The 12,072-nt window shown below is 50.4% G+C and overlaps 1 protein-coding gene across 1 annotated transcript in view; it reads left to right on the top strand.

The window, feature by feature from the left end:
- Positions 1-12,072, top strand: part of SPTBN5 (spectrin beta, non-erythrocytic 5) — a 1,776,766-nt gene that overhangs the window by 1,444,331 nt on the left and 320,363 nt on the right. Inside the window, exon 53 of the mRNA XM_085627084.1 lies at positions 11,322-11,578. Coding sequence (XP_085483210.1) covers positions 11,322-11,578 — 257 coding nt within the window. The remainder of the gene's footprint in view (positions 1-11,321; positions 11,579-12,072) is intronic.

Genomic DNA, 12,072 nt, shown 5'->3' with positions numbered 1-12,072 from the left:
CTAAAAACAAAAAATATGAATTATACAATTAACATAAATAATTAACAATTAAATAAGTAATATTAGTTTTTAAAAATTCTTAATTATTTTTAATTAATTTACTTCCCACCCTCTTCCCCTATAAATCCCAGAACCCACTATGGTACTAAAAATAACAAAACACTATTACATTAAATTCAAAAACTACTTTTAATTTACAAAGCATATTAAAAAACGTACAATATTTAAGCAAACATTTTAAAACATATACATTTAACATATATATTAAAATACACAAAAATAATCAAAAATCCATATTATTAACAACAATATTTTTAACATCAATATTACTTACCTTAAAATCGATATTCTTGTCCAAAACACCAAAGTAATGCCAATACTGATACCATTCACTAAATAAATTCCAGCAATCACAAGTGACACTCATAGTGATTGAAAAAATATTAGTTAGTAAATATTTTATTTCCTTTTATATTCGATTTTTCTTTTCAAAATATGTTAATTGATAAATCATTACAAGAACAATCCAAACATTAAATGGACCATACAAAGACAATACAATATTTACAATTTCACAGCAACACAAACATTGTATTACACGGCAAAATACACTAAATAAACCTAATTTGAGCTTGCTCAAATTCCCTCAAAACTAAAGAAGGAAAAGAAAAGAAATAGAAAGAACCCAAGGGAAAGTTTAAAGAAATCACAATTATGGTGCCGATTCCGATCCGGGTCGGAAAGCACTCCAACCGAGCCGGATCCGGAGTGTTTTCCGACCGAGCCGGAGTCCTGCAGTCCGACCGAGCGAGTACGATGCGGCCATATGCTGCCAGACTTGGCTCGGTCAGACTTCCATAGAAGCCAATGGGAGCCGGTGGTACGACACGTACATGGGCTCCCATTGACTGAATGGGTACGACTCGCGCAAGGGCGCCCCCTACAGTGGGTATGCGTCGGTGCCATCCGCACCGTACATGCCTGTGTTGGGGGGACACTTGGGTCTCCCCCTGTGTCCGAGTCGTAGGGCTGTGGGTGACAGGGGGTCCGACGCGGACCCCCATAGGCAACCACCCAGACGTTTTGCGAGCCGGACACTCTGGCTCACACAGGCTGTCCGACGCATGCATCGTACTGGCTCAGTCGTAAATCGCATCCATTGCATGCCACGGTTAGCTTCCGACCGGAGCGGTTCGGACCCGGGAACTACTCGGTCGGTGAATTTTATGTAGCTCGCATCGTACTTGCTCGCTCGTACAGCTGTACGAGTCGGGCAGAAAATACGCATACGGCTCGTAGTTTTTCCGGCCGGATCGCGTTCGGTGCCCTTCTGACCCGGATCGGATTCGGCCCCTAAGAAGGAATGCAATACTATCCCAGTGAATGTTGGCCAAACAGTACGGTGTTCAGGTTGTGCAACCTAAAATTCAATCACTAGTACATTATTTGTCAGCCTGACGCCTCTCATTTGTTATCAATACTTATTTGGACACAACAACAAGGTCTACATGTTTCAAACCCAATATTAGTTTGCGGGTTATCCTCAGGACCTGGAAAAATGAGCTGCAAAAAAACTGCAAACAACAAACAGTGCATGTGTTACACAATTGTACCATCCAGGCACTCTCATACACCTCTATTCACGTAAAAACAATCTCTACCTTATTCATTCTCTGTGACGGCACCCATGGTGCTCCACAGCTGGTTTTTATTCCACAGACGTTAATTCTACTGAATCAAAAACAGTCCAAAAAAACATATTTAATATTTTGACCATTCTTATTTCATTACCAAACAAAGTCCCGAATGTTGTCAACGGAAGCTTCATTTATCTTAAAAATGTAGCATACTGGCCCGATTTGAAAAATCCTATAAAAGACGGCAGTGGACAGAGCGGATTCTGGCACACCAGTGAAACGAATGAAAAAGTCGACTTAACTGAAATGCGATCAACTATCACAAAGCAGTGCCCCAATATCTCTGAACCAAATGTAGCATACCTAAATGGTTGCCGTTTTTAGCGCTGTCTAGTGCGCAGTCCTTTTCACATTGGTTAAGCCAGACGCAATCTGCGGAGGATAAAAACGTGCAGAACGCTTAAAAACCTCAGACTGAATGCGATAAGGAAATTATTTGCAAAGTGCGTCTTACACGCGGAATGATTCCCTACCTTTCACTTCTTCTAACGATATTTCTGTGTCATGATATTTCCAACTCAATAATTGTGCCAGTCAATATTACTAACTCAATATTTTGACTGATTACCCAATTTTCCCCACCACCACCCTACTCTAGGGGTCCCCTTTTTCCTCACCCAGCATTGAGAGCTTGGTGGTCCAAACCTCCAAATCCAGAATTAACCCTGGCGTGTTTCCTTCCACTCCACCGGATAGGGATACAAATGGCTGGATACCATTGGAATAAGAATGTTCTCTTCCGCAAGCCTAGCACTGCGGTCGGTGAAGACCGCTTGCCTCTTGGGCCGTTACTCCCACAAGATCTGGGACTTGGGTTGCACAAGTGCTGTCCATGGTCACGGAGGAGGCCTGAGCCATACTCTCTCAGGCTATTGCAGACAGGAGGGGGTGCAGTAATGTTCACCATTCGCTGTGCTCTGGACTCAACCGACTCGCTGGACGAAGGGATTTCTTCATCAGCAGCCCTTCAGCGCCATGCCTTGCTGAGAACTTCTGGCTTTTCCAGGGCTGTCCAAGCATCGCTACGGACATGCCCTTTGATGGCTCCCGTCTCTTAGGAGGAAAAGCAGACTCAGCAAAAGAGTACTTTAAGGAGTCCATGGCTATGGCGAGGTTCTTGGGTTTCTCTATGTCCCTTCACAGCCCCCAGTCCGCCTTTTGCCCCTTTCGTGGCCACAGAAGGTGTTTCCAACTGCAACAATACCCTCTCAAGCACCACAGCTCACCAGCTTCCACGCCTATTCGTGGCCAAGGACCTGGTTCCCACAGACCGCGTAGCCAGAGTTCACACAAGTCCACAACTCTCCTGGCAGCCGCAGCCTCCAAACCCCTTTAGTTTGCCCTCCTGCCATCACTGACATCCAGTGGGATGCAGCATACAACATCACCTGCTCTCTTTTGGCCTCACCAGCTCCCCTTGGGTGTTCACCAATGTAATTGTGGTGGTTGAGCTCAACTTGATATGTCTGGGGTTCCAGTCTTACCCTACCACGATGATTGGCTGTTGAAGGAGTGCTCGCGCCAAGCAGTGGTCTCCCACCTCCAAACTATGGCGAACCTCCTGCACTCACTGGTGTTCACTATCAATGTGTCAAAGTCAGACCTGACTCCCTCCCAGATGCTCCCTTTCATCTGAGTTGTTATGTACCCAGTGCAGTTTTGGGCTTATCCTCCCGAACGGTGAGTCCAAGATATTCAGGCTATGATACTGATGTTTCAGCCTTTATCCTTTGTTTTTGTGAGACCCTCTATCTTGGGTTTCGGTGAGACAGACTCTCAGGCTGCTGTACTTCATGGCCTCCTGCATCCTATTGGTAACACTTGCCAGCTGACATATGCAGACTCTGCAGTGGGCTTGAAGTTCCGATGGTAGCAGCATTAGGGCAATCTCTCTCACACGGTCCAGATCTCAGAGGGAACTACAAAAGACCTGCAGTGGTGGCTTACAAACCGCAAGTGAGTCAGCAGCAGACCCTTGCCCCTTCTCCAGCCAGAACTAACTGCAGTGACAGATGAGTCACTCCTAGCTGGGACGGCCATCTGGGGGAGATAGAAATCAGTGTACTCTTGTCTCCGGCAGAGTGTGGACTCCACATAAACTTGTTGAAGCTTTGGGCAATTCGTTTGGCATTGAAGGCCGTTCTACCCTCAATCAAGCAAAGGCTAGTGCAGGTGCTCAAAGATAACACCACCACCATGTGGTACTACAGCAAGCAGGTTGGGGTCGTTTGCCGTTTATCAAGAAGCTCTATGCCTTTGGACATGGCTGGAACACCAGGGCATCTCCCTGGTGGTTCAACACTTGGAAGGCTCTCTGAACTCCAGTGCAGATGAACTTAGCCATCGATGCCAAGTGGATCACAAATGGCATCTCCTTCCGGAGGTGGGGCAAGGTCTCTTGCAAGAGTGGTAGTGCCTTGGTATGATCTATTCACCACTGCCGAGAGTACGAAATGTCAGCAGTTCTGTGCACTGGAGTTTACAAGGCGGGTCTCGCTCGGAGACACTTTTCATCTCGAGTGGAGCTCCGGCCTCCTGTACGCATTTCAGGAAGGACTAGGCCAAAGTTATTCTTGTGGCTCCAGGTTGTGCATGAAGAGTCTGGTATCCTGAGCTGTTGAGCATGAGCATTGGTCTTCCGTTCAAGCTACCTCTTCCGTAGGATCTTCTGTAGCAGCAAGAGGGGTTGGTTCTGCACCGGAACCTGCACACCCTCTGCCTTCATGCGTGGAGATGCGACAGTTGACAGCCTTCGACTTTCCTCCTGAAGTCTGTGATGTTATTCTGTCAGCTAGCGTCCCTCCACCAAAATGGTATACTCCTACCACTGTGACAAATTTATGGCATTGTTTTTCTTTCCTAGGTGCTATTATTTGTTCTTTCTTTGACTCAGCAGGGCTCTTCTCTGAGCACAGTTAAGGGCTATCTTTCAGCTTTTTCTGCTTTTTGCGGCTGCAACACCAACCTTCTATATTTAAGTCACCCATTGTGATTACAGTTCTCAAAGGTTTGTAACATGCCCCCCCCCCCAGGCCATTCATCATGCCCCAATGGGATTTAAACCTGGTCCTCACTTGCCTGAAGTGCGAGCCTTTTTGAGCCATTGCACAATTGTTCTCCTCAGTTATTGACCTTCAAGACCGCTTGTCTGGAGGCTAATGCATCGGTCAGGAAGGTCAGCAAATTGCATGCTCTCTTGGTACACCTTCTATATACTAATTTCTACCCTGACAAACTAGTTCTTCGGACGTGTCTTCTTCCTTTCAAAGGTAGTAACTCCTTTTCACGTAGGCCAGACCATCACCCTGCCTGCCTATTTTGCCCAGCCTCACCCTTCTAAGGAAGAGGAGTGACTCCACCGTCTGTATCCAAAAAGAGTGTTGGTGTTTCACCTTGACCGCACAAAAGAATTTTGGGTGGATAACCAACTCTTCATAGGGTACATCAAGGCCAAGAAAGAAAAGGCTGTGCAGAAACTAACCATCTTCTGATGGACAGTGCTCAGCATACATATCTGGTATGCAACGGCCAAAAAGCAACCACTTGAGGGCCTGCATGCTCACTGTGGAGTTCCTGTGCTGGATATCTGTCAGGCTTCATTATTCACTTTCACCCACTAAGCAGCGCTGCCTGGACAGTCAGGTCTGTTGGGGTCCAGCAGAATTTTCTGGTCTAAGTTGGTTTTGCAGACCCTCCTTTGGGGAGGCATTGCTTGGGTATCTAGTCTAAGGCAAGGAATCTGCAGATAGAAGTCTCTATCAGATGTACAAGTTACCTACCTCTGGTAATCCCTTATCTGGTAGAGACTGTTTAGGTGCAGATTCCTTACTGACCCTGCGACCTGATTAATGCATAAGGGCTTCCCCTACAGAAGGCCCTAGAAACTCACACTAGTTGTCGGTCTCCTTCATGGCGCTGTGCTTCTGGCGTGGAAAGTCACAAAAATGAATTAACTTCAGCATGCCGAGGTGGCGCCTATATAGGTATCGTGTACATCACTTAAGGCGCAGATGACGCTGACGAAAAGCCAAACAACACCACCTACTGGCAGCGGATCAGGGTACTGTTCGAAAATTTCCAGATCCAGTCTGACACCAGGGGATAATTCTAAGGTAAGGAATCTGTGGCAAGATAGTGTCTCTACCAGATAAGGCATTACCGAAGATTAGTAACTTGATGTTTAGTGCCAATAAATACTACACTATGGCATCATTTCACAGTGACTGAAGGCAGGATTATGTTTTACGTGTGACATGTTCTTAAGTGGGACTTGACATCCTCCTTCCTCCTTACCCATGCTCCCTGAACCATAAGTAAGAAAGAAAATGCCATGATATACTTTCAAGTCTGAAAAAGACTTTAATAGTCTGCTAGCCCCATGATCTTAAACTGAGGAACATCCCACCCTGCCATGCTCTTACTCTTTGTTACTGTCTTACACGATTTTCAAATGGCCTTGCTACATTGATGTGTAAAAAGTCCAGAAAGGGGGATTATCTGTTTTGTTCCTCAGATACATAACTCTAAATATCTATAACTGTTCAAGTTTTGAATGAAAGGTTGCTCCAAATGGTAAAATGTGTGGTGACCATATTTCTTACAACACATTGTTAAATATTTTGACTGCATTGAGATGCATGAGTCTATTATTTTTTTCAGTCTAAGGGTCCAATAAAATAATGTATTATTTTGATGAGGATTCCCTCATATCTGAAAGAGACTACTAGCATAAGAGATTCCTTCGCGTAGAATTATCCCCAGGCATGAGACTGGATCCGGAAACTTTTTTGCAACATCACGTGACTCCGCCCAGGCGTCGTTCGCGTACGTGACGTCAGCGAGGTCACATAAGACCCGCCTCGGCGCGCCTACGTCAGTTTTTTTTTCTTTTTCCGCGTGTAACGTGGATCCGTTCCTTGCTACGGGCCTGTTTCGGGCCCCTTTCTTCCATTCCTTTTGGTGGAACATTGTGCGAATGCCTTCGGGCTTTAAAACTTGCACGTTTTTTGGGCGTCTTATGTCGGCGAGGGACCCTCACCTCATTTGCATGTGGTATTTGGGGGAGGATCCCGACACCGCGGATTGTGCGGCATGCCAGAAATTGAAGCCGAAGTCGCGGCGAGAGCACCGAATGAAACTTCTCTCGGCATGCCTCTCCAGGTCGACGTCCTCCCCTCGGTCTGCTTCGGCGGACGGCTTCAGGTCCAGCCGTGGTCATCGTCCTCACCTTTCTCCGATGTCACGTGAGCGTCGGTACCCGATGGGTAAGTGTCACAGTTCATCCCCGGGGGCTGGTTTCTGGCCTACCAGGGGCGTGGACTCTTCGTGGGTGATGCGGCCTGCGTGTCGTCCTACCCACCGTTTCCCGGTGCTGGGGCGTCAAGAGTCCAGATGGAGACATACGCAGCGGCTTTGCAGGCCTCGCTAGCATCTCTTCCTCCTTCCCCTCCTGGGGCGTCGGTGGATCCCTCGCTCTGCGCAGGACCCTCCGCTGCGCCGCCGGTGGCTCCGACCCCTGCGCCGACTGGGTTGCATCTAGGCTTGGAGGATGTGCTGCTGTCGGGGTGCGGCTCCTCTGGGGCACCTCCTTCAGCCCACGGCGTCTCTGCTTCACCGCAAACTCCTGCGGGGGTCCCTGTGGTGTCGCGGGAGGTGGCCGGGGCTCGGGTCGCATCCCCGAGCCCCTCTCGGTCCCTTGGCAGGGTGGTCCTGTCTAAGGCCGAGGTGATGCCGCTACGGCGCCGGCAGCAGTTGGACCGTACGTTGCCACAGGGGTCGGTGGCCACTCCTCGTCCCACTCCGGGTCGAGGCCGAGGGTGGACCCCTCGTCCCTCTCCGGGCCCCTCTCGTACCTCCTCCCAGGCGGCTGCCTCGTTGGAGGGCGAGTCGGAGGTTGTATCGTCCCTGGCGCCGCCACAAGGGTTGCCGGGCGACCTTCCCCTCCTTCTGGGCCGCGGGTGGTGGAGGGCTTCGGGACCATCCCCGGCCCGTTCCCCCACGCAGGTGGTTGCCTCGGCGGGGTTGGGCCGGCGCCGTCTCGGCGCCGCTCCGGGGCCGGTGTGGCTCCAGTTTTATTCCGGTCCCCGCTCCAGTCTCCGGTGTGGAGCGACTTGGAGGTCCCTTGCCCAGCGACGCCGGATGGCGCCAGGGTCCTACCTCAAGCAGCGGACTCTACGGATCCGCGCAGGGGTCGTACCGCTGATTCGTCTTCGGACGCACCTTCTTCTCCGGAGGCAGGCTGTATATTGATATCGTCCTCCCCGGAGACTGGTCGCCGTGTAGTGTCCTTTTCACCGGTGTCGCAGGGCGGCTCCCTGCCCTTCCTGAGGCAGAGGTGTCCGTCGGAAGAGCGGCAGGTCCCTCATTCTTCGGCTCGTCCTGACTTCCAGGTCAGGCCCTTGCCCGCCCCGCTTGGCCTCGGGGACGGCTGCCTTAGTTTGCAGCCGTCGCCCACGGAGGAGCTGCTTTCTCCACCCCGGGGCCCTACGGATGCGGGTGCGGCCTTCGCTTACACGGTGTCCACGGCTGGGGGCGTCCTCCGCATGGGTGACCCGGTGGCTCACTTTCCGGCAGACCATCTGTTGGAGGTCCTCCACCAGGGCTCTGGTGGGAGAGAACTCTTGCTCCCCTTTGAAGGTTTGCTCATTTCGGCCTTGACGGGGGCTTGGAGGCGTCCTGCCTCCGGGGACCCAGTGCCTCCGCACCTTCTGCATCGGCACCTTCCGACGCCGCGTGACCCAGCGGGTCTGTCCATTTACCCCTCAGCCACCAGCCCCCTTTTGCGGACTGCTTTTCCCTCCCTGCCACCCCTGTTGTCTCCACCATCCAGAGAGGCCCGCTGGCTGGGGACGCAACATTATTGCCTCGACCTGTGGGCCCTTAACACCTTGTGTGTGCTGGCTCGGGCCTCCTCCTGTTTGTGGGACTTGTCGCTGGGGTCTGCAGCGTCCCAGGAGTCTGCTCAGGTGGATTTGCGGCATCATGTCTTGGATGGCCGGGAGTTTGTGGCGTTTATTCTCCGCTCTGCTCTGGACATCTCTGAGGCGCTGGGCCAGGCTATGGCTTCCTTGGTCATTCTCCATCACAATGCTTGGCTTCGGGACGGTATCTTCCCCGAAAATATTCGGGAGAGGCTCATTGATCTCCCATTTGATGGCAGTCTGTTGTTCCATGCCTCGGCCGACTCCGCTATCCAGAGGCTCTTGGCAGGGCTCCATCCTCCTCCTCCTCCGTCTGCTCCTCAGTGACTTCTGAGTTAGGGTTGCTTCTGGGCCTTTTTAGGCCAGCTGTTATGGTTGTGGAGTGTGTTTTTTCTGCCCGTTTACGTCCTTCCTTGGGACTTTGGCATTGTTGGCTGCTGGACGGCCCTTTTGTTGTTGTGTGAGTTCTGCAGGAGTTGTTGCGCAGACTTGGCCCTGAGATTGGGCCTTCTGCTTTATTGGGCTGCTGTCAAGCCTGCAGCGGGGGTGTTTTTTTCCCCCCGTGGTTCTTTTGTTTCTTCCTCTGCTGCAGAAGTTCTTCCAAAGAGGGATCTCATATCTTGGGACTTCACGTGCTCTATGTGTGGTAGTGGTAGCTGTCATATGGCTTGCGCTCTGCTGGAGGGTTCTGGTCGCCTTCGGGTACCTGTTCTCCATGGTGTTTAAGCAGGTTGCTTTTGCTTCCTGAGGTCTTGTGCGCGGCCATTCATAGTGGTGGCCCGGGCCTCTCCTCCTCTCCCTGCCCCTGTTCTAAGGTCTGGGATGTTCCTGTGTTCTCCCTTACGAGGTGTCGCCTCCTCGGCCTTCCTGGGGCCTCGGGCTGTCCTTCTTGCTTCTGGCCTTGACTGCCGGTATTGTTCTGGCTGACAAGCTGCTCTCCATCTGGAGTGGGCTCGCCTTCTTCTCCCGTTTCCTTGGGCTCTCTAGGCTTCTTCTTCTTCTTCTTCCGTCTTCCTGTTCTGGTATTCGGCAGAAGCTATGTTGCCTTGTGGGGGAGTGGGGTGCTTCGGCCTCTCAGCCCTTACCCTTGGTTCCTCTGCTGTGAGTGTACGAGCCTCTTCAGCCTTCTTTTCCTCCTACATCCCCTTGGAGTAGGTGGGGTTCTGCTGGTGGGGTTCCCTTGGCCTGGCAGGGGTGAGGTTCTGCCTGGTCCACAGATCTGGTTCCCTGTGAGGCCCTCTGTTGGCTGGTGGGGTCCTTTCGCAGACCCTCCTTCCCTGTTGCTAGGGTATCTATTCTACGTGAATCTGCGGCTAGTAGTCTCTATCAGATGTATGAGTTACTTACCTTCGGTAACGATGTAACTGGTAGAGATGATTCTAGCCGCAGAGTCCTTCACTGCCCGCCCTTCCTTCCCCTCTTCTGAGAGGACACTTGGGTTGGTCTTCGGTACTCCCCTCCCGGTGGGGGGCTGTGTCTCCTGTGAGTGCCTTCCTTGTTCGTGACGGGTGACTCCGTCTGGGGGCGGTTTATTCCTCCTTTAGTTCTTTGGAGGATGGGGTGCCGGTGCTCCGGTGCCCTGCTGCTCCGGCTACTCCAGGTTTGGGGGGGATTGCTTCTATCCCTCCCCTCCCTCCCCTCCCTTCCTTCCATTGCTATCCTCTGCTTAAAGGTCATCTGGCCAGGTTTTGCCTTGTCCCTTGTGGGTGGTTGCCCTCTACGTTGGTGTGGCTTGGAAGTTTGTTGTCCCTGTCTGTCTTGGGACTGGTCCCATTCCTTGCTCAGGATGGGGGTGGTGGGGTGTACGACGTGGGCCATGCGTTTACACCTGTTCTTTGCCTCCGGGGCACAGAGATGGGTGGCTGTCTATGTGCTGGCAGGGTGACTGCGCAGGTTTCTGCTTGTTCTTCTTTTTTCTGCTTTCCCTGCCTTCGGTTCTGCGGGGTTGGCATTACTCTGGTGGTGTTGTTAGACGCTGTTTCTTTCCAATTTTTCTGCCCTTCGCACACTGTTCCCATGCTTCCACAGCTTTTTATCTGGTGATTCCGCGTTGTGCTGCGGAAAAGTTCTCCGAAGAAAACTGACGTAGGCGTGCCGGGGCGGGTCTTATGTGACCTCGCTGACGTCACGTACCCGGACGACGCCTGGGCGGAGTCGCGTGATGTTGCCCCGCCACCGGCGCGCAGGGATGCTGTGGCAAAAAAGTTTCCGGATCCAGTCTCACGCCTGGGGATAATTCGACGTGAAGGAATCTGCGTCTAGAACCTTCTCTACCAGATACATCGTTACCGAAGGTAAGTAACTCGTACTATAAATCCATAAAATAGACTATGCAAGTTCAGAGCAACAACCCAACCCCGCATGAAGGTATCCTTGTTCTTATGGTTATTGTCTATTGAACTGAAATAAAGTTCATTGGTAGTGGAAAATCAGCCACTTTCCGGAGGAAAGATGTCTGAAGGAGAATCCATATGTGAATTTATTCCATTGTCCTAACAATGTGGGGTAGGGGAAATTGCCCTGGTGGATTGTCCTCTGGATTTATAAGTTCCTCCTGAACTCTAAATCAGACCAGTTGAATTTGCTGGATTTTATTGTTCATCTCCATAATTTAAATCTTAAAAAAATATGTTTAGGATGGCCTGATGTACTGTCAGTAGTTGGGATGCACTAGAGTGATACTGATTAATTTCAATTCCAACAGGCGCTTGTCTTCCAGCGAAGAATAGATGATGTGGAAAAATGGCTAGATCGCCTGGAGTCTGAATTGGCCACATCTGACAGCGCTAAGGACCTGATGATGTTGAACACCTTGCTGAAAAAACAGACAGAGCTAGAAGAGGAGATCGCCAGCCACGAGGACTGGATAAAGGCACTGGAGGACAATGCACAGGAATTTCGTCGGGCAAAGCATTTTCTGTCGGATGAGATGCAGGATAGGGTTGACATCACCGTGCAGAGGTGTGGTCCATTATGTTGACATAGACATTTCTATTGAGCCCTGTATCTGCCTGTCAGAGAACACTGTCTAGAAATACAGATTTTTGCCTCAGATGCTTCTATAAGATGGTGAAGGGAAGAGCTAGGGAAAAATGCTAACAGGTTTTAGAAAAGAGGATGGTCTTCAGCAGTGTTTGGGTTTTCAGGTGGTTAGTCGTAATTCAAGTATTCATTCCCAGCTTTTCCACAGAAGTCTCCAGAAAGAGCAGAATTGTAGAAACCACCAAATTTGAGTGTTTCAGAACATTTTTTATGAGATGTAAGAGTGAGATCTTAAATTGCGACTGACACAGTGTAATTGACATATGCTGAAAATAGCTTGGTGAGCTAACTGCTCACTTGTGAGATCTTTGTGCAATATGCAGGAGAGACGTTTGAATCCTAAAGGTTGATGAAGTCAGTACAGTTGTGTTTGGTAAAAAAGTACCTGATATTTCCACCTGTGAGAGATTATC

Source organism: Triturus cristatus, chromosome 9 (assembly GCF_964204655.1).
Source record: "Triturus cristatus chromosome 9, aTriCri1.1, whole genome shotgun sequence".
NCBI lineage: Eukaryota > Metazoa > Chordata > Amphibia > Caudata > Salamandridae > Triturus > Triturus cristatus.
The sequence above is the reverse complement of the archived record's forward strand: the minus strand, read 5'-3'. Positions and strand labels throughout refer to the sequence as shown.